The sequence below is a fragment of the Balaenoptera ricei genome, chromosome 13 (assembly GCF_028023285.1).
Source record: "Balaenoptera ricei isolate mBalRic1 chromosome 13, mBalRic1.hap2, whole genome shotgun sequence".
NCBI lineage: Eukaryota > Metazoa > Chordata > Mammalia > Artiodactyla > Balaenopteridae > Balaenoptera > Balaenoptera ricei.
Genome location: NC_082651.1, coordinates 82956291 through 82978669, shown reverse-complemented (window position 1 = coordinate 82978669; position 22379 = coordinate 82956291). Strand labels below are relative to the sequence as shown.

At 36.4% G+C, this 22379-nt stretch overlaps 1 protein-coding gene across 25 annotated transcripts in view; it reads right to left on the bottom strand.

Moving 5' to 3' along the window:
- Positions 1 to 22379, bottom strand: part of DTNB (dystrobrevin beta) — a 253014-nt gene that overhangs the window by 206069 nt on the left and 24566 nt on the right. For all 25 annotated transcript variants that reach the window (XM_059893472.1, XM_059893473.1, XM_059893466.1 and 22 more), the window contains exons 3-4: positions 11973 to 12053; positions 8150 to 8363 (exon numbers count right to left, since the gene is read on the bottom strand). In XM_059893472.1, the coding sequence (XP_059749455.1) occupies positions 8150 to 8363; positions 11973 to 12053 (295 nt within the window). The remainder of the gene's footprint in view (positions 1 to 8149; positions 8364 to 11972; positions 12054 to 22379) is intronic.

Genomic DNA, 22379 nt, shown 5'->3' with positions numbered 1-22379 from the left:
AAAATAAAGACTACTACAAGAGACAAAGCAGGACACTACATAATGATCAAGGGATCAATCCAAGAAGACATAACAATTGTAAATATTTATGCACCCAACACAGAAGCACCTCAATACATAAGGCAAATGGAAACAGCCATAAAAGGGGAAATCGACAGTCACACAATCATAGTAGGGGACTTTAACACCCCACTTTCACCAATGGACAGATCATCCAAAATGAAAATAAATAAGGAAACACAAGCTTCAAATGATACATTAAACAAGATGGACTTAATTGATATTTATAGGACATCCATCCAAAAACAACAGAATACACTTTCTTCTCAAGTGCTCACGGAACATTCTCCAGGATAGATCATATCTTGGGTCACAAATCAAGCCTTGGTAAATTTAAGAAAATTGAAATCGTATCAAATATCTTATCTGACCACAACGCTATGAGACTAGATATCAATTACAGGAAAAAATCTGTAAAAAATACAAACAAATGGAGGCTAAACAATAAGCTACTAACCAAGAGATCACAGAAGAAATCAAAGAGGAAATCAAAAATACTTAGAAACAAATGACAATGAAAACACGACGACCCAAAACCTATGGGATGCAGCAAAAGCAGTTCTAAGAGGGAAGTTTATAGCAATACAATCCTACCTCAAGAAACAAGAAACATCTCAAATAAACAACCTAACCTTACACCTAAAGCAATTAGAGAAATAAGAACAAAAAATCCCCAAAGTTAGCAGAAGAAAAAAATCATACAGATCAGAAATAAATGAAAAAGAAATGAAAGAAACAACAGCAAAGAAAATAAAACTAAAAGATGGTTCTTTGAGAAGATAAACAAAATTGATAAACCATTAGACAGACTCATCACGAAAAAAAGGGAGAAGACTCAAATCAACAGAATTAGAAATGAAAAAGAAGTAACAACTGACACTGCAGAAATACAAAGGATCATGAGAGATTATTACAAGCAACTATATGCCAATAAAATGGACAACCTGGAAGAAACGGACAAATTCTTAGAAAAGCACAACCTTCCGAGACTGAACCAGGAAGAAATAGAAAATATAAACAGACCAATCACAAGCACTGAAATTGAAACTGTGATTAAAAATCTTCCAACAAACCAAAGTCCAGGACCAGATGGCTTCACAGGCGAATTCTATCAAACATTTAGAGAAGAGTTAACACCATCCTTCTCAAACTCTTCCAAAATATAGCAGAAGGAGGAACACTCCCAAACTCATTCTACAAGGTACCATTATCCTGATACCAAAACCAGACAAAGATGTCACAAGAAAAGAAAACTACAGGCCAATATCTCTGATGAACATAGATACAAAAATCCTCAACAAAATACTAGTAAACAGAATCCAACAGCACAGTAGAAGGATTATACACCATGATCAAGTGGGGTTTATCCCAGGAATGCAAGGATTCTTCAACATACACAAATCAATCCATGTGATACATCATATTAACAAACTGAAGGATAAAAACCACATGATCATCTCAATAGATGCAGAAAAAGCTTTTGACAAAATTCAACACCCATTTATGATAAAAACCCTCCAGAAAGTAGGCATAGAGGGAACTTACCTCAACATAATAAAAGCCATATATGACAAACCCACAGCAAACATCATTCTCCATGGTGAAAAATTGAAACCATTTGCTCTAAAATCAGGAACAAGACAAGGCTGTCCACTCTCACCACTATTATTCAACATAGTTTTGGAAGTTTTAGGGGAACTGGACAGCTACATGTAAAAGAATGAAATTAGAACACTCCCTAACACCATACACAAAAATAAACTCAAAATGGATTAAAGACCTAAATGTAAGGCCAGACACTATCAAACTCTTAGAGGAAAACATAGGCAGAACACTCTATGACATAAATCACAGCAAGATACTTTTGGACCCACCTCCTAGAGAAATGGAAATAAACACAAAAATAAACAAATGGGACCTAATGAAACTTAAAAGCTTTTGCACAGCAAAGGAAACCATAAACAAGACGAAAAGACAACCCTCAGAATGGGAGAAAATATTTGCAAACGAAGCAACTGACAAAGGATTAATCTCCAAAATTTACAAGCAGCTCATGCAGCTCAATATCAAAAAAACAAACAACCCAATCCAAAAATGGGCAGAAAACCTAAATAGACATTTCTCCAAAAAAGATATACAGATTGCCAGCAAACACATGAAAGGATGCTCAACATCACTAATCATTAGAGAAATGGAAATCAAAACTACAATGAGGTATCACCTCACACCGGTCAGAATGGGCATCATCAAAAAATTTACAAACAATAAATGCTGGAGGACTTCCCTGGTGGCACAGTGGTTGGGAATCTGCCTGCCAATGCAGGGGACACGGGTTCGAGCCCTGGTCCGGGAAGATACCACGTGCCGCGGAGCAACTAAGCAACTAACCGTACTGAGCCTGCGCTCTAGAGCCTGCAAGCCACAACTACTGAGCCCACGTGCCACAACTACTGAAGCCCGCACGCCTAGAGTCCGTGCTCCGCACAAGAGAAGCCACCGCAATGAGAAGCCCGCGCACCGCAACGAAGAGTAGCCCCCGCTCACCGCAACTAGAAAAAGCCCACGCACAGCAACGAAGACCCAATGTGCAGCCAAAAATAAATAAATTAATTAAAAAAAAAAAAATGCTGGAGAGGGTGTGGAGAATAGGGAACGCTCTTGCACTGTTGGTGGGAATGTAAATTGATACAGTCACTATGGAGAACAATATGGAGCTTCCTCAATAAACTAAAAATAGAACTACCATACGACCCAGCAATCCCACTACGGGGCATATACCCTGAGCAAACCATAATTCAGAAAGAGTCATGTACCACAATGTTCATTGCAGCTCTATTTACAATAGCCAGGACATGGAAGCAACCTAAGTGTCCATCGGCAGATGAATGGATAAAGAAGATGTGGCACATATATACAATGGAATATTACTCAGCCATAAAAAGAAACGAAATTGAGTTATTTGTAGTGAGGTAGATGGACCTAGAGTCAGTCATACAGAGTGAAGTAAGTCAGAAAGAGAAAACAAATACCATATGCTAACACATATATATGGAATCTAAAAAAAAAAAAAATGGTTCTGAAGAACCTAGGGACAGGACAGGAATAAAGATGCAGATGTAGAGACTGGACTTGAGGACTGGACTTGAGCTGGGACGAAGTGAGAGAGTGGCATGGACATATATACACTACCAAATGTAAAATCGATAGCTAGTGGGAAGCAGCCGCATAGCATAGGGAAATCAGCTCGGTGCTTTGTGACCGCCTAGAGTGGTGGGATGGGGAGGGTGGGAGGGAGACGCAAGAGGGAGGAGATATGGGGATATAAGTAAATGTATGGCTGATTCACTGTTATAAAGCAGAAACTAACACACCATTGTAGAGCAATTATACTCCAATAAAGGTGTTAAAAAATAATAATAAATAAATAAATTTTTTAAAAAATCAACTGCAATACATGGACCTTATTTGAGTCTCAAATTAAACAACATAAAAAATAAAAATTTATAAGAGAATTAGTGAAATGGATATTTTAACATATTAATGAATATTTATTAATTTTCAGGTGGGATAAGGGCACTATGGTAATAATTTTTTTAAGGCATCCCATCTTTTAGAGATATGTATGCACTGGAATATTTACATATGAAATGATAATGACATGTGAGATTTGCCTTGAAATAAGTCAAGAAAGTGGGGAGAAGGGAGGCAGAGAGCCTGGGGATATAGATGAAATAAGATTGGCCACGTATTGGTAATTATTGAAGCTGTGTAATGGGCACATCGTTACTATAATATTCTTTCTATGTTTGTATATGTTTGACATTTTTTGTTAAAAAACATTTTATGAAGAAGACATCTTAAGAAAAGTAAAAAACATCAAGCTATAAATTGGGAGAATATATGTGCAACACACATAATCAAGAAAGGACTGTTATCTAAATTATAGGAAGAACTCTTACAAATCAATATAAAAAGAAAAAATAACACACTAGAATAATGGGCAAAAGACACAACGAGGCATTTCACAGAAGTAATAAATATGGCCAAGAAACATATGAACATGCTCAGTAATCAAGAAAATGCAAATCAAGATAACAATGAGATGTCATTTAGCAAAAACTAAAGGCCAAGAATTCTAAGGCTTACAGAATGTGAATCAAAAGGATCTCTTATGTATGGGTACGATTTGGAAAAATAATTTGATACTTTCTAAATATCAGTTCAGAGTAAAGCTGAGCTTTCATATACCCCACAGCTCAGCAATCCTATTCCTCAGTTTAGAACCAAGAGAAACACTTGGAAACAAATAAGAATATTCCAAGCAGTGTTGTTTCTTAGAGCAAAAATCTGGAAAACACCAGAATGGTATAGAAATACAACAGAATGTTATATAATAGTTAAAATAACTGAACTATAGATAAATGCAACATGAATGAATCTTTAAAATATGTTACTGGCTGAAAAAAAATAAATCAGATAATAGTACATCAGTATGGCACTCTTTTTATAATTGTAAAAATATTTAAAATTAAACAATACTTTATTTATGCCCATACATGTGGAAAAAAATGGTTTTTAAGACACCAGGAAATGATAATACAAAATCAGAATAGGGTTCGCCTTAGTTAAGTGTAGGTCAGTGGGATGGGTTAGGAGAGATAAATGTAAATTATTGTCAATATTCAAGTTCCTGGGTTAGATAAGTGGGTTGGTGGATGTTTATTATTTCTAAGAATGAATGAGGGAAAAAAAGAGTATATGAAAAAAAATCACTTAGAAGCTATAGCAGTAGTCCAGGCAAAAGATGATGCTGGTGGCCTGGGATGGTAGCAGTGGGGATGGAGCGAAGTACATAGACCTGAAGGATATTCAAGACGTAGAAATGAAAGAACTTGGTAACCTACTGGATGTGGGGGCTGACGGAGAAGGAAGAGTTATAATGACTCTCAGGTTTAAGGAACAGGATGGAGAGTAGGACTATTTAACAAGAAAAGGAACCACAAGTTTATAATGCACTTCAAGGAGTTTAGTAGTGAACACTGTGGTCATCACCTTCATATCTAGTCCAACCATCCCCATGATGAGGCAACACAGGGTGAGGGTGAGAATTTAACTATCCTCTGCCCCAAAAGCACAAATCCTTTGTTTCAGCTAAAAAGCCTACCACTTACACATACGTGGCCCATACGCACATATCTGGAGGGAGGCTCAGGTACTTTTGTTCAGTGTTGAAATAAAACTGGTTCTCTCCCCCACCTAGACTTGACAGGAAGCATTTAGTAGCTGTAGCAGGCATTTTTTGAAGTCAGCATAAGGATGAAGCTAATAGAAGAGAAGGTCAAAGCCAAGACCACTATAAAGACATGCAGGGATTGTCCTGTGGCCCAGTGGCTAAGACTCCATGCTCCCAATGCAGCGGGCCCAGGTTCGCTCCCTGGTCAGGGAACTAGATCCCACATGCTCCAACTAAGAGTTTGCATGCCACAACTTAAGATCTCGCATGCCACAACTAAAAGATCCCCCATGCCACAACTAAAGACCCAGTGCAGCCAAATAAATAAATATTAAAAAAAAAAAAAAAAAGAAACGCAGCCAGGGCCCTGATTCAACCACGATCCTGTCTCTGGCTCCTCTGTTATGTGAGCCTATTGCTCCAGTTACTGTGAAAGCCCATCTGAGTAGGCTTTCTATTGCTTATAGCTGAAGACGTGGAACTAACACCGAGGTTGGAAACAGAAAGGAGGTTTATAAATCCCAAGCTCTAAATCACTAAATCAGCTCAACTGAAGAAGAGGAAGGAAGGTTTCCTATCGCTCACACTGGGACTTTGGATATCCTTGTTATCAAAAAAAAAAAAAAAGAAGAAAAAAATGTTGGTTAGAGCATCACCTGTTGTAACTTTGGACCAGACCATGTACCTATGGTACTGTAACTGTGGTACTGAGGACCTAAAAGAGGAAGAAACTGAGGCTAACAGAATGTTTTGGCTATTCCTCAGAGCTTAAAGTCTACACACAGATGTTTATAATATCATTCTTCATACTTTTCAATGTTTTTAATTGTCCAATGTGAAATATTTTAAATCTAAGTATTAAAAAAATTAATTCCTAAGAAAATACATGCTTAAGGGAGAAAAGTCTTAGATCCTATTTGTTTTCTGATGATTGTTTTAGGGTCTCACAATCTATTATAATAATCAGAAACAACCTGACCAAAAATTTGACTATGAATTTGGAGGTGAGGGAATTTAATAATTAAGTAATTGCTGTATTCAAATTTTAACTTTGAGAAATTATGAAATACAAAAGCTTGAAAAGATCAATTAAAATAATAGGAATTCTACATATCAAAGGGACTCTCCAGCTTAAATAACAAAGTGGCCAATCTATAAAAGAGACTACTACTTTTGGAAGTATTTAACAACAAAATGCCCTGATTTTCAAAAATAAAATTCTGATAACCAGATCCTTTCTTTTTTCCAGTACATGAAAGCCAATTTCAAATTTCCGGAGAGCTAACTAAATAAGCTCTTATCATATAAAGATTTCAAGGTTAGTAAAGATGTGATGATTTATTCTGATGTCCACGGTCAACATTTTAAACAGGATATGACTTGAGAACTACCAAACTCACCCCTGCCATACTATATTCTTTACTCTTAACTCATTCATCTCTTTTTGTTTTCCTAGTTCTCTTCAGTGTGCCCTCCTGCTGATTTACTGTCTGTTTTTTCTTTTCCTTTGTCTCTTTCTGCCTGTGTCCAGCTTTCTCCGACTGTGTCCCAGGACACCTCTGTACCTTCTGCCCTTACCTTTGGTCTTCCCATTCTCCCTTTGGCTATCTCTTCACTCTCTCTTCTCCTCCCTTCTTTAGCCATAGTACTTATTTGATATAATTATGGAGTCAAAGTTTATAATCTCTGCTTTATCATTTTTAGGCTCTAAGATGACTTTTATTTCTGACTTTAAAAAGTTTCTTAAATTAATTTGTGTTGTGTGGCCCTGAATTGACTTACTCAGTGAGTCAGTGTCACAATAAGGTGCTGCTTACTCACCACAGAATAATGGTTTTTACTAAGGTTTTTAGATCAGAATAGTCATTCCTTGGACAGTATAAACTTAACCTACTGGATTAACTGCCCAAAAAATGGCATTAGAATTCTGGGACATATGCTGCATGTACACTCATGTTTTAAAAATTCAAATTTCTTTAAATAATTTTTTATTAAATGGATGGAATATCTAATTTGATAACATCTTAGAAAAATGTGAATTTAGTGAGTGCCTATGTTGTGACTTGGCCTTGACACTTGTATGGTTTTACCATTAATTCACAGAACCCTCAATATTATAAAGTATAACTAATAGCATTCTACAAATACATGAACTCATTTTCCTACAGAGAGAAAAATGAAGCAGAGAGAATTAACCCATCCAAATCAGATTGCTGATACTACAGCAGGGATCAGACATCTGAGCTCCTGGTTCCCGGAAAATAAATATTAACCTCTGTGCTTCCATCATCTATGATTTCTTTTTTATTTTTTATCATACCAACTTAATTCTCCATAAATACAAATATAACAACTCATTTCTGTTTTAATTTGGAGGACTTTTAGTTTTCTTCTATTGTTTTAAGGTTTAGAACACAATGTTCTACATTGAAAAAAATTAAAATAGAATCCTAAACATAAATAAAGAGAAAACAAGATACTATAGTCTAAAGGCAATTGCTATTACATAATAAAGAAAAGTTAGTTTAAAAGTCAAATAGAAAGCCTCATAATCAAATGTACAACTTGGCTATATTTCACTGGATAGAGAACAGCTATATTAAGGTACTGACAATTTTACCAAACAATTATGTCTCAAGTGTTGTGAATCTCCCTAATGTTACAGAGGTTAATATGTGACATGCCCCAAGACAGTAAGTCACTCTGGCATTTAACCAGTCTTTAGAAGGGACTTGTACTAATTCATTTCCCTTTTAACTGTGATTCTAAGTTGACAACCCTTGGCAAGGCAGTACAAAAGAAGGATGATTAGAAGAGAAACATTCTTAAAATGGATTAAGCAGGGCAGGTACTAGCCTGTCATATGCAGCAATCATAAAGTTGAGGAGGAGGCTGATGGACTGTTCCACACTGATTTGGTGAGTAGAAGGAAGGCGCTTGTTCAGCTGGTAGTAGATGGATGAGATGACGGTCTCGAGGCGAGACACACTGATCTCAGTGGTATGGTCCAGTGTATTAAGGCCATTGTCTCGGAAGGCTTCAATCATGTTCCAGATATCAACAAGATGGACTGGAACACAAAGAAAATAAACTTTGTGTCTATTTTGCCAACACAAACTCTGTGTTTACTTTGTAACTTTTTCAACAATTCAAAAGTTTTAATTCAGCAGAAAGATATAAGAACTTTACATTTATTTACATTTAATAGAATAGTGAAGGGTGGCAGAATATGTCACCCCAAGATATGCCACTTTGGCATACGGAGTAGTTTGAGCTAAAGACACCTGAAAAACAGAAGATGCCAAGAAGGACACTCTGACCTACCCTTTTCTTCCCAAAGGCAGGAAATAAAAGTCCCATGTGAAAAATGCCCTCCCTTTTCCAAGAGGAAAGAAACATCCTCATCACCAGAGACAGTGAATTGAGTCTGAGTGAAATCTGCAGACTTCATTATAATAACTCTTTAGTCTCCTGACATATTTTAGTTATTTTTTCACAACTGCCACTCTTTGTTCAACTTAGTACATAAGCACTTAGGCCTACTCACTCCTTTGGGTTTTCATTTTCCTATGGGGGCTCCCATGTACATGTAAAAATCCACATGCTTTTCTCCTGTTAATCTGTCTTATGTCAATTTAATTCTCAGGCTCCGCTGGAGACCCTGAGAGGGTAGAGGGAAAGTTTTGCCTCCCCTTTGTAGCTTCAAAAATACACAATGCAAAATGTAACAGAACCTCAAAGAGACAAATTCACAGGCTTTGTGGGAGATATTAACACACCTCTCTTAGCAAGTGACAGAGCAAACATACAAAAAAAATAAGTACAGTCATAGACAAACTTACAACTAACAAGGCAGGCATAATGGACACTATATGAAGTCCTGCCCCCAGTGATTAGAAAATACGCTTTATTTTCAAGAACACAAAGAACATGTAAAAAAACTGACCTTATCCTGAGTCATAAAACTAATCTCAATAAATTTTAAAGGATTAAAATCATATAAGCCATGCTCTGTGATCAAAATGAAATTAAGTCAGAAATCATTATCAAAAAGAAAACTTTTAAAATAAACTTTATCTTTAGAAATGAAGAAACACACTACTTGGAAACTTCCTTAATCTGATTAAGGATATCTACAAAAAACTGCAGCAAACATATTACTTAACAGTAAAATGTTGAAAGCTATTCCTCTGATATTGGGAATAAGATAAGAAATGCCCACTGTCATCATTCCTATCGCATTTCAAATCCTAACCTATATAAATATGCAGTAATTATCAGTACAAGTATTGGCAATAAATGTAACTGTCATTATTCAGAAATGACAAAATTATACACATTGAAAATCATAAAGATTCTACATGTATATCACTAAAATTAATATTTGAGTCTAGAATGACAGCTAGATACAAATCAAGATATGAAAGTCACTGTATTTCTAAATATACACCAGGACTCAGGAATAAATCCAATAAAGGATGTGCAACATCTCTACCAAAAAATATATAAATTAGCAAAACTTAAAGACCTAAATAAATGGAGGGATATACCAGGTTCACAGAAATGAAATCTCAACACTGGAAATACACCAATTCTCCCCAACTTGATCTACAGATTCAGTGTAGTCCCAACAAAATCCCACAGGGCTATACATTAAAAGGATGAATTTTATTATATGTAAATTACACTTTAAAAAAAAAATGAAGGAAAAAAATCCCAGCACAATTCTTTGTTTTTGTTCATTTTTAGTAGAAATTAACAAGCAAATTCTAAAATCTGTGTGAAAATAAATGTAAAAAGGCCAAGAATGTCTCAGACAATCTTAAAAAGTAAAATAGAACAAAGTACCCAGAACGTACTATAAAGCTCTAACAGTGATTATTGGTACTAGGATAGACAAACAGGCCAATGGAACACAAGAGTCCAAAAGCAGATCCTCTCACATATGGACACAGCTATGAACATTCTTGTACATTTCTCCTAATGAATATGAGAAAAAGACTTTTTTAGTAATGAAGAAAAAGGATGGTCTTTTCAATAAACAGTGTAGGGTCAACTGAACATATATATGGAAAAAACTGAAATCTGACTCCTACTTATACTCTGGAGTAAAAAAAAATTCAGGTGGACTGAAGAATCATATGTGACAAAATAAAGCTGCTAGAACAATGCATCTTTTACTTTATATTACTAATGCCACTAGCCTGGCTCAGTCCACACATAGACTACTGTGTTCCAAGAATAATTAGGGGAAGAAGTATAAAAATGGTAGTTCCTATAGGACAGCGGTTTTCAAACTTTTTGACAACAACATGCAAATATACTTAAATCAACACACACACACACCTCTAGATATATAAAAAACACGTTTCATAAAATACTTTACCACATAAGCTAAGTTTTGACTTTTTTTTCTTTCTCTTTTTTTTTCTCCATTACATGCTTTAAATTCTGGCTACAGCTCACCAAAACAGTTTCAGAAACCATTAACAGGTCACAACCCATAATTTGAAAAAAATGCTTTGGGAAACCAGAGAAGACACATGACTTCGGTCTAGGATGGTATGGTAAACTCTTTGGAGAGAATTTTAAGCTAGGATTTTTGAGTAGGACTGAAAGTAGTGTAGAAGTATTTAAATATAAAGTGACTTGTCCAAGGTCACGTGTTTATAATAAATGACAAACAAAACATGGAGTAAAACAGGTTTTCCCATTCTAAGGCTAATGTTCTTTCCATTACACAAAACAGTTTTTCATTAATACACACACACACACATATCTGAGAAAAGTACAATAATTCTAAGTTAGTTCATCTGCACACAAATTAAGAAAGATTTAATATGCATTTTACAAATATTTTAATTTACTTATTTTATAGCAATTGTGGAAGCAACTGCTTATAGAAAAGGCTGATTTGTGTTATATTAAGTTTAAACAAGAAAGTTAATTTTTATTATACCTTTATCAAAATATTAGTTTTTCTTTCCCTCCAGAAGCTGATAAACTGTATTAATTTTACATAAAACTTTTTATTAAAAACAGTGACAAGGAGAAATCAATTCTCCCATTTAAAGAATTAATTAATCTTGGGACTTCCCTGGTGGCGCAGTGGTTAAGAATCCGCCTGCCAATGCAGGGGACAGGGGTTCAAGCCCTGGTCCAGGAAGATCCCACATGCTGTGGAGCAACTAAGCCCATGTGCCACAACTACTGAGCCTGCACTCTAGAGTTCGTGAGCTACAACTACTGAGCCCGCATGCCACAACTAGTGAAGCCCACGCACCTAGAGTCCATGCTCCACAACAAGAGAGGCCACCGCAATGAGAAGCCCGCACACCGCAAGGAAGAGCAGCCCCCGCTCACCGCAACTACAGAAAGCCCGTGCACAGCAACAAAGATCCAACACAGCCATAAATAAGTAAATAAATAAATAAACAATATTTTTAAAAATAAAGAATTAATTAATCTCAAAACTAGTTACCTTATTGAGTTTCTTAAATATTTTGAGGGACACCCAGAATAAATTAACAAGCTCTTTCCATTACAAAGCTTATATTCTGATAAACACTTAAGACAAAATAATTCAATTAACATTACAATATGACTAAAACACATTAAAATCTTCTATATTATCAAGAGCTCTAGCCAGTCATCATAGAAACAAGTAGAAATGACTTACGGTTGCATCGTTTTTGTACAAATCGCAATTTGCAAGCTGTTCTGTAAGTTGATAGTCGTATGACATCAAAATTCTGAGCACCTGAAAAGGGGCAAATAAAAAATCTTCAACTAGAGTTACCATTTAATTTCCACATGCTGGGGAAGTGACTCTATTCCATTGTGTTGGCACAGTCTATACATAACATATCAACGAGGCCCTCTTTGGATAAAACACAAAGTGGGGAAGAAGGGTTAAAAATGCTTTCTGCGTGCCCACTCCATGTCAAGCACGATGCCAGCAGTTTTGCCTATATCATCCTGTCTGCTAGCCTAAGAAAACTGAGGGGAGGACCACTCATGACTTGAGTGAATTAACTACGTATTCCGCAAAATGAAGAAAAGTGGTATAGTAGGGAAGGCCCTAGCCTAGAGTCAGGAAAGCTAAATTCCAGCCCCAGTCTGACCACCAACCATAGGCCATGACCGTAGCCATGTTACATCCCTTCTTCTCAGCCTCAGTGTCCTCATCTATAAAATGAGGGAACTGGACCAGCTGATCTCTAAGTTCCCCTTCCAGGTCTGTGGCAGCCTGTGTTTTTCAAAATAGGGACACAACAGTATTTCCAGACCAGTATTTTTTTTTTTTTTTAATTTATTTATCTCTGGCTGCGTTGGGTCTTCGTTTCTGTGCGAGGGCTTTCTCCAGTTGCGGCGAGCGGGGGCCACTCTTCATCACGGTGCGTGGGCCTCTCACTATCGCGGCCTCTCTTGCTGCGGAGCACGGGCTCCAGACGCGCAGGCTCAGTAATTGTGGCTCACGGGCCCAGCTGCTCCGCGGCATGTCGGATCTTCCCGGACCAGAGCTCGAACCCGCGTCCCCTGCATTGGCAGGCAGACTCTCAACCACTGCACCACCAGGGAAGCCCTCAGACCAGTATTTTTATGTGCCTCTAGTATGCTGCCCCTCCCCATCAAGAACTAAAGATTATTTCCCTCCACTTGCACCTGAGGACACTGTGACTGCCTCAATGAATAGAGTGTGGCAGAGGAACACTGCCTGACTTCTGAAGATGGGCGATAAAATGTGGGACAGCTTGTCTGTGCTCTCACTCTCTCAGGATGCTTGCCCTAGGAACCTGGACACCATTGTTGTGAAGAAGCCCAAACTAGCTGATATGGAGAAACCACACAGAGACACTGATACCCAGAGAAACTGAGTCTGTCAGCTGAAAGTCAGTAGCAATTACCAAACATGTAAGTGAGCAAGGCAACAAATGATCCAGCCCTGAGTCTCTTGAGTCTTCCAACGGAGGCCTGAGACATCATGCAGCAAAGTCAAGACATCAGCACTGGATGCTGTTCTAATTTTAGACCCAAAAAAGGTATAAACAAAATAAATGACTGTTTGGGAATAAGTAATACATAGCCATAGTAACTAGAACAAAGCCTAAATTATATGAATCTATAAATCAAACTTTGTTTTCATTTCAAAATTTGCTGTAAGTCTCCTTGAATTTTAAGGCCACTTCAGGGAACTCTGGCCTCCAGTGTGTTTTTTTTTATTTCACCTATGCTGCCTTTGTAAGATCTGGCAGCAACTTTTGACTCAATAAAGGGAAAGTGAACCAGCACAAATTATCTTCTACCAATACTTACAGTCATCTCTCATTTCTGCTCATAGAAGAAAAAAAAAGGAAGGATTTTTCCAGGTTTTTGGTGAAAGTAATATTTATTGACCAAAAAGTGAAGCAAAGATTTCTCTTAATCTCACTTCAATCAACCCTTACCTTCATGTCACGATTAAAATTATTTCCTCCATCACCTGGTTCTCACAAAATTTCTACCCTTCTATACATACACGTGATAGTCCTATTTTCTTTTTTTTAATATAACAGGTTTTTTGAAATATAATTCACCCATTAAAGTATTCAACTTAGTTGTGCAACCATCACCACAGTCAGTTTTTAGAACATTTTCATTATCTCAAAAAAGAAACATCTTCCCCCTATGAGTCACTTTGCCCATTTTTTAACTGAGTTGTCTTTCATTATTGAGTTATAAGTACTTTATATGTTGTAGATACAAGTCCCTTATGAAATATATGATTTGCAAATTTTTTTTTCCCATTCTCTGAGTAGTCATTTCACTTTCTTGATCGTATCTAATGGGGCACAAAAGTTTTTAATTTTGATAAATCCAATATATCTATTTGCTATTTTGTCACTTGTGCTTTTGGTGTCATACCTGAGAAGGCTTTGCCTAATCTAAGTTCATGAAGATTTGTACCTATGTGTTCTTCTAAAAGTTTTACAGTTTTAGATCTTACATTTAGGGCTATGATATATTTTTAGTTAATTTATTATGCAGTATGAAGCAGAGGTTCAAATTCATTCTTTTGCATATGGATACCCACTTGTCCCAGAACCATTTGTTCAAAATACTATTCTTTCTTCATTAAATGGTCTTGGTATCCTTGCGAAAAATCAAGTGACCACAGATGTATGGGTTTAATTTTGGACTTTCAATTCTATCCCACTGATTATACGTCTATTCTTATGCCAGTACCACACAATCTGGATTATTGTGGCTTTGTAGTTCTCAAATTCGGAAGTGTGAGTCTTCCAACTTTGTTCTCTTTTGAGACTGTTTTGGCTACTCTGGGTCGAATTTCCATATGAATTTTAGGATCAGCCCATCCATTTCTTCAAAAAAGCCAGTTTTTTTACGAGGACTGCAATGAGTTTGTGGATCAATTTAGGGGATACTGCCATCTTAATGATAAATCTTCTGATCCTTTAATACAGGATATCTTTCCATTTATTTAGTCTTCCTTAATTTCTTTCAACAGTGTTTTGTAGTTTTCAGAGTATAAGTTTTACACTTGTTTTGTTAAATTTATTCAGTCTGATTTTCTTTTACTCATTTAGTTTCATATTACTATCTCAGCCTAAATATTTTAAATTTGAACCATTAAATATTAATTATTCAAAACCAAACCAATAATTTTAAGAAAGAATGCCAACACATGTCCAAGAGCATTTAATAAATAACCCGTCACTAAATCACTGCAGGTAATTTTAATGTCTAAACATTTATTTCTATGAAATATTTTTACGAGAAACACTGATAAAACGAATATTAACAGCTAGGAAAGGAAAGTTCCACCCCCATCTGATCAAACAGAAAAATTACTAATCTGATCGATCAGACTTGTGCAGGGTATTTATTAGGCCATGCTTGCTAGTGGAAAAGTAACTATAGAAAAAAGATAGTGCACCTGGTATAACTCACTGTTTTCAGACTCCTTCTCCAGTGCAGAGTCAGATGTGTCACCACAAAAGATGAAATAGAGCAGATATCACACAAGTCCAAAGCTAACTAGTTTAGGAAAATAGGAAACTCCAAATGCTTCAGACCAGTTTGCCAGAAATCTCTACACTGAAGTTTCAGGAACTAGTCAAGAATCAAGTATCACTCTGCTTTCCTTTGCCAGTCTGATCCTTGTGAAAATACATCACTCTAAATGTATTGAGGAAAATGTAGAGAGAGCAGTGGGATGTTACAGGATTCAGAAATTCTAAGAAGTCCTGGCCAGAGCATCATTTCTTAAAAATCTAATAGCAGTCCAAATCCAAAAATAATTTCTAAAAGTTAAGATATAATCAATAACCTTAGAACTTCATTAAAATCTTATTGTACCAATATTCAACCAAACTTCCCATATGTCTCCCTTCTTCTGGAGCAGTCATTTTCCCTGATTTATATAAGGAGAATCCTCATACAGTGCCTAAGAATAGCCTTCACTTTTTTAATACTTCCCCTGTGTAAGTGTCACATTAATTTCCTGATCAGAAAATATGGTAGTTTGGCAAATACAAAATAGAAAAGCCCCCAGTGAAGAAACTGAAATGACTGGAATATCACTTTGGGAATTCTGAACTAGAAATGCTTACTCTTCATTATCATTCATTTCAAGAATATTTCACTAAAAGTAATACAATAAAATGTCATTTTTATACTAATATCAGACAATGTTTCAATCCCATCCAGAAATTACAGAGGTTTTCCCTGGTGGTGCAGGGGTTAAGAATCCGCCCGCCAATGCAGGGGACACAGGTTCGAGCCCTGGTCTGGGAAGATCCCACATGCGGCAGAGCAACAAAGCCCGCGTACCACAACTACTGAAGCCCACGCACCTAGAGCCCATGCTCCGCAACAAGAGAAGCCACTGCAATCAGAAGCCCATGCACCGCAACAAAGAATAGCCCATGCTCACGGCAACTACAGAAAGCCTGCATGCAGCAACAAAGACCCAACGCAACCAAAAATTAATTAATTAATTATTTAAATTTAAAAAAAGAAAAGAAATGATACAGAGAGCCCTAACTAAATATCCAGGCAGAACTCTGGCCCCAGTAAGAAAGCCCAGTGAAATTCGTGAACAGACAGGGAACCAATGGGACACTGGGTACCCAAGAGGTACAGAAGAAAGATAGGGAGAGGATAAGAAAGGATTAAGCCTTCTTTGCACTTTATGGCTCTCTTTATTCATGAGAATGGGATATGAATGTTCTATAGTATAACCAAATCCCAAGGAAAGCAAAGAGTCATATGGAAGGGTTTTATTGTATCTGTTTGTATCAGAAGCTTATATCAAAATCTCCAGGGGAGGAAGCTGGAATCTTCATTCTTAACAAATGCCCCTAAAGAGTCTTATAATCAAGCTAGTTTTGGGAAACACAGGACTACCCAACTCAACTTAAAGGTCTAGCTCATGCACCTCTCACATTTTACCACACACTCAACTCCAGTCAGTCTGGACTACCTATAATTACCCAAACATACCAGGTCCTGTCACCTCTGGGCCTTTGTAAGTGATAGTGCCCCAGCCCTTCCTTCTCCACATTATTGGGCTGACTCACCCAAGACATCACTTCCTCCCAGATTCCTTCCTGGACCCCCCTTGCTTCCCCCATCATGGCTCCTACTGTGCTATCATCCCTTGTTCCCACTTCCAGGAAAACAAGATCCATGAAGGCAGAGACCATTTTACTGTTGTATTATTCATTACTATATGTCCCAAAGTAGGACATAATAAAACTAGCACCTAAATATTTATTGAATGAATAAATAACTGAAAACTGGGAAGTTCTGGGTTGTCTGGTATAAAAAAGGCTTTTTCCCAAAAATATACAAAGTAATGTCAAAAGGTTATACAACTGCAGACACTAGCAAGGAAAGGCTGATGGAGGGAGATGATAAAAGTCGTGGGGAAGCCAACTCCTTTTCCTGTGTAAACGTGCTGATGCTTTTAACTTTCTTCAGGTAGGGCAGAGCACTCCAAACTGTGTTCCAGGAAGCCATAGGATTTGATGGAGGTGCTCAGCAGACTAATGAGAGGTATAAGGAAGTAAACGTACTTTGTTGAAAAATGAATCTAACTGGGGAGATGAGGAGGAAGGTAGGAGAAAGGGGAGAAGGGATTATAAATCTAATAAATGTAAGTACAGTAACATTTCTGAATTGTCCAAAAACTTTCACAAGCACTTCTAATGAGGAAAAAAATTTTTTTTCAAAAAAAATATTAGTCTGAATAAGCAACAAATATGAACACGAATGACTTCCTCATTTTTTTCTTGGCAGTACAATTAAAAACCCTAGGGACCAAAGATGAAGCCAGAGGTCCCAGCAGAGAGGAAGGTACAAATAAAACCAAGATCACTGAAGGGTGACTCTCTCAGTGGGTGAACTAGGAAAAAAAGTTTAAAAATCCCACAGAAGGAAATGGCTGTGACACATGCCCGGCTCCACCAAGATCTGTATTTAAATTTTTGTAAATAATGGCAAACAAAGAAAGTGATAACCAAATAGGTTGGATAAAACAAAAATGGATTACACAAGATAAAAATAAAGTCTAATTTGTGGAGTTCAAAATATAATACAAAAAAGAGCATATATTTCATAAAGGAGGTACTCTAACACATTCTAATAATATTCTTGTATTACTTTGAACAAAGTTATAAATATTGATATGATTTGGGCTTCATTTTAATTGATGTTAAAATTTCTGGAGTAACCACAAAAAGAACAGAAAAAGAACATACAACTCACAACTAAGTAGAGGGAAAAAGTAGAATGGAGGGAAGCTCAATTCATCTAAGAGAAGTCAAGGAAGGAGGGAAAAAAAACAGAGAAAGGACAAAACTGAAGCAGAAAATAAAATGGAAGAAAAATGAAACATATCAGTATTCATAAAAAAGGTTAAACAGAATAAAGTCTTCAGTGAAAAAGCCAAAATTGTCACAATGGTTGTTTTGTTTTTTTTTTAAATAATCTAACTTATGCTGTTTACAAGAGATACATATATAACATAAGGATACAGGGGAAAAAATTAAAGAATAAATGGATATATACTGAAAAATCTACAAACAACAAATGCTGGAGAGGGTGTGGAGAAAAGGGAACCCTCTTGCACTGTTCGTGGGAATGTAAATTGATACAGCCACTATGGAGAACACTATGGAGGTTCCTCTAAAAACTAAAAATAGAACTACCATACAACCCAGCAATCCCACTACTGGGCATATAACCTGAGAAAACCATAATTCAAAAAGAGTCATATACCACAATGTTCATTGCAGCTCTATTTGCAATAGCCAGGATATGGAAGCAACCTAAGTGTCCATCAACAGATGAATGGATAAAGAAGATGTGGCACATATATACAATGGAATATTATTCAGCCATAAAAACAAACGAAATTGAGTTATTTGTAGTGAGGTGGATGGACCTAGAGACTGTCATACAGACTGAAGTAAGTCAGAAAAAGAAAAACAAATACCATATGCTAACACATATATATGGAATCTAAAAAAAAAAAAAAAGGTTCTGAAGAACGTAGGGGCAGTACAGGGATAAAGATGCAGACATAGAAAATGGACATGGGGAGGGGGAAGGGTAAGCTGGGACGAAGTGAGAGAGTGGCATGGACATATGTACACTACCAAATGTAAAATCGATAGCTACTGGGAAGCAGCCGCATAGCACAGGGAGATCAGCTCGGTGTTTTGTGTCCACCGAGAGGGGTGGGATAGGGAGGGTGGGAGGGAGACGCAAGAGGGAGGAGATATGGGTATGTATGTACATGTATAGCTGATTCACTTTGTTATACAGCAGAAACTAACACACCATTGTAAAGCAATTATACTCCAATAAAGATGTTAAAAGAATAAAAAATAAATTAAAAATAAAAAAGATATATACTGTTCTAGGCATGCTAACCAAAAGAAAGCTGGTATAGATATATGAATATACAACAAAACAAACTTTGAAGCAAAAAAGCATTACTAGAAAAAAAAAGTTTACCTATATAATAATAAAAGATTCAATTTCCCAGGTAGACAGAACATTTTACTATATATGCATCTAAGGACAAAAGCTTCAAAACACTGACAGAACTACAGGGGGGAAATTTTAAATCCATGTTCAAAGCAGAGATTTTTAACATCTTCCAGTAATTAAGATCAAGCAGTCAAATCAGTAAGGACAAAAAGATTTTAATAAAACATAACAAGCTTGATCTAGATAATACAGAAATCATACACATTATTTTCAAGCACTCATGGAATATTTAGAAAAACATATAACATAAATATCAACAAATACAAAAATTCTAGAACATCCTTCACTCCCTGACCCATAATCCCATTAAGCTAAACATCTTTATTATTAAAACAGACATTCATCTACGAATTTAAAAGGATACTTCTCATTAATCTACAACAGAAATTAGAAAACACAGAGATCTGATAATGAATATAGTATATATCAGAACACATGTAATACAAATCTAGAAAATCACAGAAAAGTATATTCTTCAATGCTTACATAAGAAAAAAGTCTGAAAATAAATGGCCTACATTAGAAAAAGAAAAATAGAACTGCCTAAAGTAGAAAGAAGAAAATAATAAACCACATAATAGCATGAAATAATGACACAGAAAACAAAGATACATAGAGAGGACCAATAAAGCCAAAGTTCCTTGAGAAGACCAATAAAAGTGGCAAAATTCCGGAAAAGGAAAAATTCTGGAATCTCTGAGCATGGAGGCCTGGCATCAAGTATTTTGTAGACTCATCTAGAAAGTTTTTACTTTAGCACCAGAGTTGAGAGATTATCACCTTTCCTTTTTCTTAGTAATGTTACATCATGTAAAAATCGTAAACTATCAAATTATTTGTACGTAATTTATTCCACTCCTCCTTTAATAAATATTTATTGAATTGCTGGGGCTACCATGATAAATACATGTGATTCTTACTTTCATGGTGCTTAGAGTCCAGAAGATAAAATATTAAGCAAAGAAAGAACAAACTAATTTCATCACTGTTCAAAATAGGAAATTAAAAGATACTGTCTAAAAATAGAAAGGCTTAAGAATACTACTGAAAGGCACAACGATAAAGGTAACACAAGATAAAAAACACAACCTCTCTAAACTATTAAATTACTATGACCTCTTTCATGCTACAACAGCAGAGTTGAGTAGCTATGACAGAGAACTCATCATATGGCCTGCAAATCCTAAAATATTTACTTTCTGGCTCTTTAAGAAACAGACTGCTGGCCCCAGAACTATGTATGTTAAGAGAGTAAAGGAGAAATATATTATATGTCACTGTATCATCTCAAGAGAAGCAGAAAACAACTGATAAAATTCTACACTCATTCATGATTTAAAGAAAATAACAGTAATAACTCTTGGTAAATTAGGACAGAAAAGTAGATCCTTCACCTGATGAAGGGTACAAAACCTACAACAAATATCATTTTAATAGTGAAATATTACATCCATTCCCATTCAAGTCAAAAACAAGACAAGAATGCCTGCTATCCTACCAACTCTTAAATATAATACCTGAGGTCCTAACCAGTACAGTAGGTCATGAAAAAGAGGTATAAGGATTGCAAAAATAAGAGTCAAAATGGTCTTTCTTTAAAAATAATGCAGTTCCATAGAATGTACACCACCAAGAATGAACCCTAATGTAAACCATAGACTTTGAGTGATTATGATGTGTCAATGTAGGTCCATCAGTTGTAATGGATGTGCCACTCTGGTGTGGATGTTAATAGTGGGGGAGACCATGCATGTGTCAGGGCAGGGGGGTATATATGAGATAGCTCTGTTCCTTCCTCTTTAATTTGGCTATGAACCTAAAACTGCTCTAAAAAAATAAAGTCTTTTTAAAAATTGAGGTACATGTAGTTACCTACCTAAGCAGAAGTCTAAACTAACCATTAAGACTAATGAAAGAGTGGAGAAAGATCATTGGATTCAAAACTGACATACTAAAATCAACCCAACACCTAGATGATAGGGCCAAGTCATAAGGCTGGCAAATGGTGATTTCTGCATCCTCAGAAAGTAATTATAACGGAGATTTGGGGTGATGCTGGAAATGAGAGTGGGGCTTCCCAAAGCAGATACCATTGCCACCAATGCAATTCCTCCTGTGAAGAAACAGAGGAGGCTCAAGAAGCCATACCCACCAAACATCTCCCAGACTGTTCATATCCTTGAGTCTGTTACAGAGAATGGTAATTTATATGAAGTTTGTGTGTCAGTGATAACATTCACTAAGCAGTAAACCCAATTCTTTGCAGAATACCCAATTTCTACTTCAAATATCTACCCCAGTCATGCTCTCTCACATGCTCATGTGAGTGCACCCCAGGTAATTCTTAGTATGAGGAATTATTATTTATTTGGTTTCCATTTTTGTCGGTTTCCCTTTTAAAATGTAAGTGGTATGAGTGAAGTCAGGGACTGTGTTTCGTTCTCCCCTATAACCCTAGCACCTAGAATGGTGCCTGGAATGTAACAGATTCTCAGTAAATGTGTTAAAAATTAAATGAAAAGATGGCCCTTTTGCTGAGTCTGGAAGGGTAGGCAGGAACAACAAGCCAGATGAAGGTGAAGGCAACCCCATAAGCAACAGCACAGGGACATGGAAAACACTATCTTGGGGAAAGCTAGTTCAGAATTGCTGGGAAATGACACACAAGGCATGTGATGGAAACTGGGAACCAAGAAAGAGTCCAGAAGGGCCTCGTCTGGCACGCTGAGGAGCTTGGGCTTTCTCAGGACCGTGATGACAAGCCCTGAAGGGATTTAAGAAGGAAGTAACCTAGAATAAATCTGGGTTCAATCTGGCAGCATCAAAGATCACCGATTTGAGAGTGTCAAGACTGAAGGAAAGGATCAGAAACCAATTAGTTTAGAAAAGTAACAAGGATAAAAATATTAATAATAAACACAGCTAACCACATTAAATACCTACTTTTCTGGGAAAGGAATGTGCTAAGTGCTTTAGTCACATTATCTCATTTAATCTTCATGATAATTCTATGAAGTAGGTACAA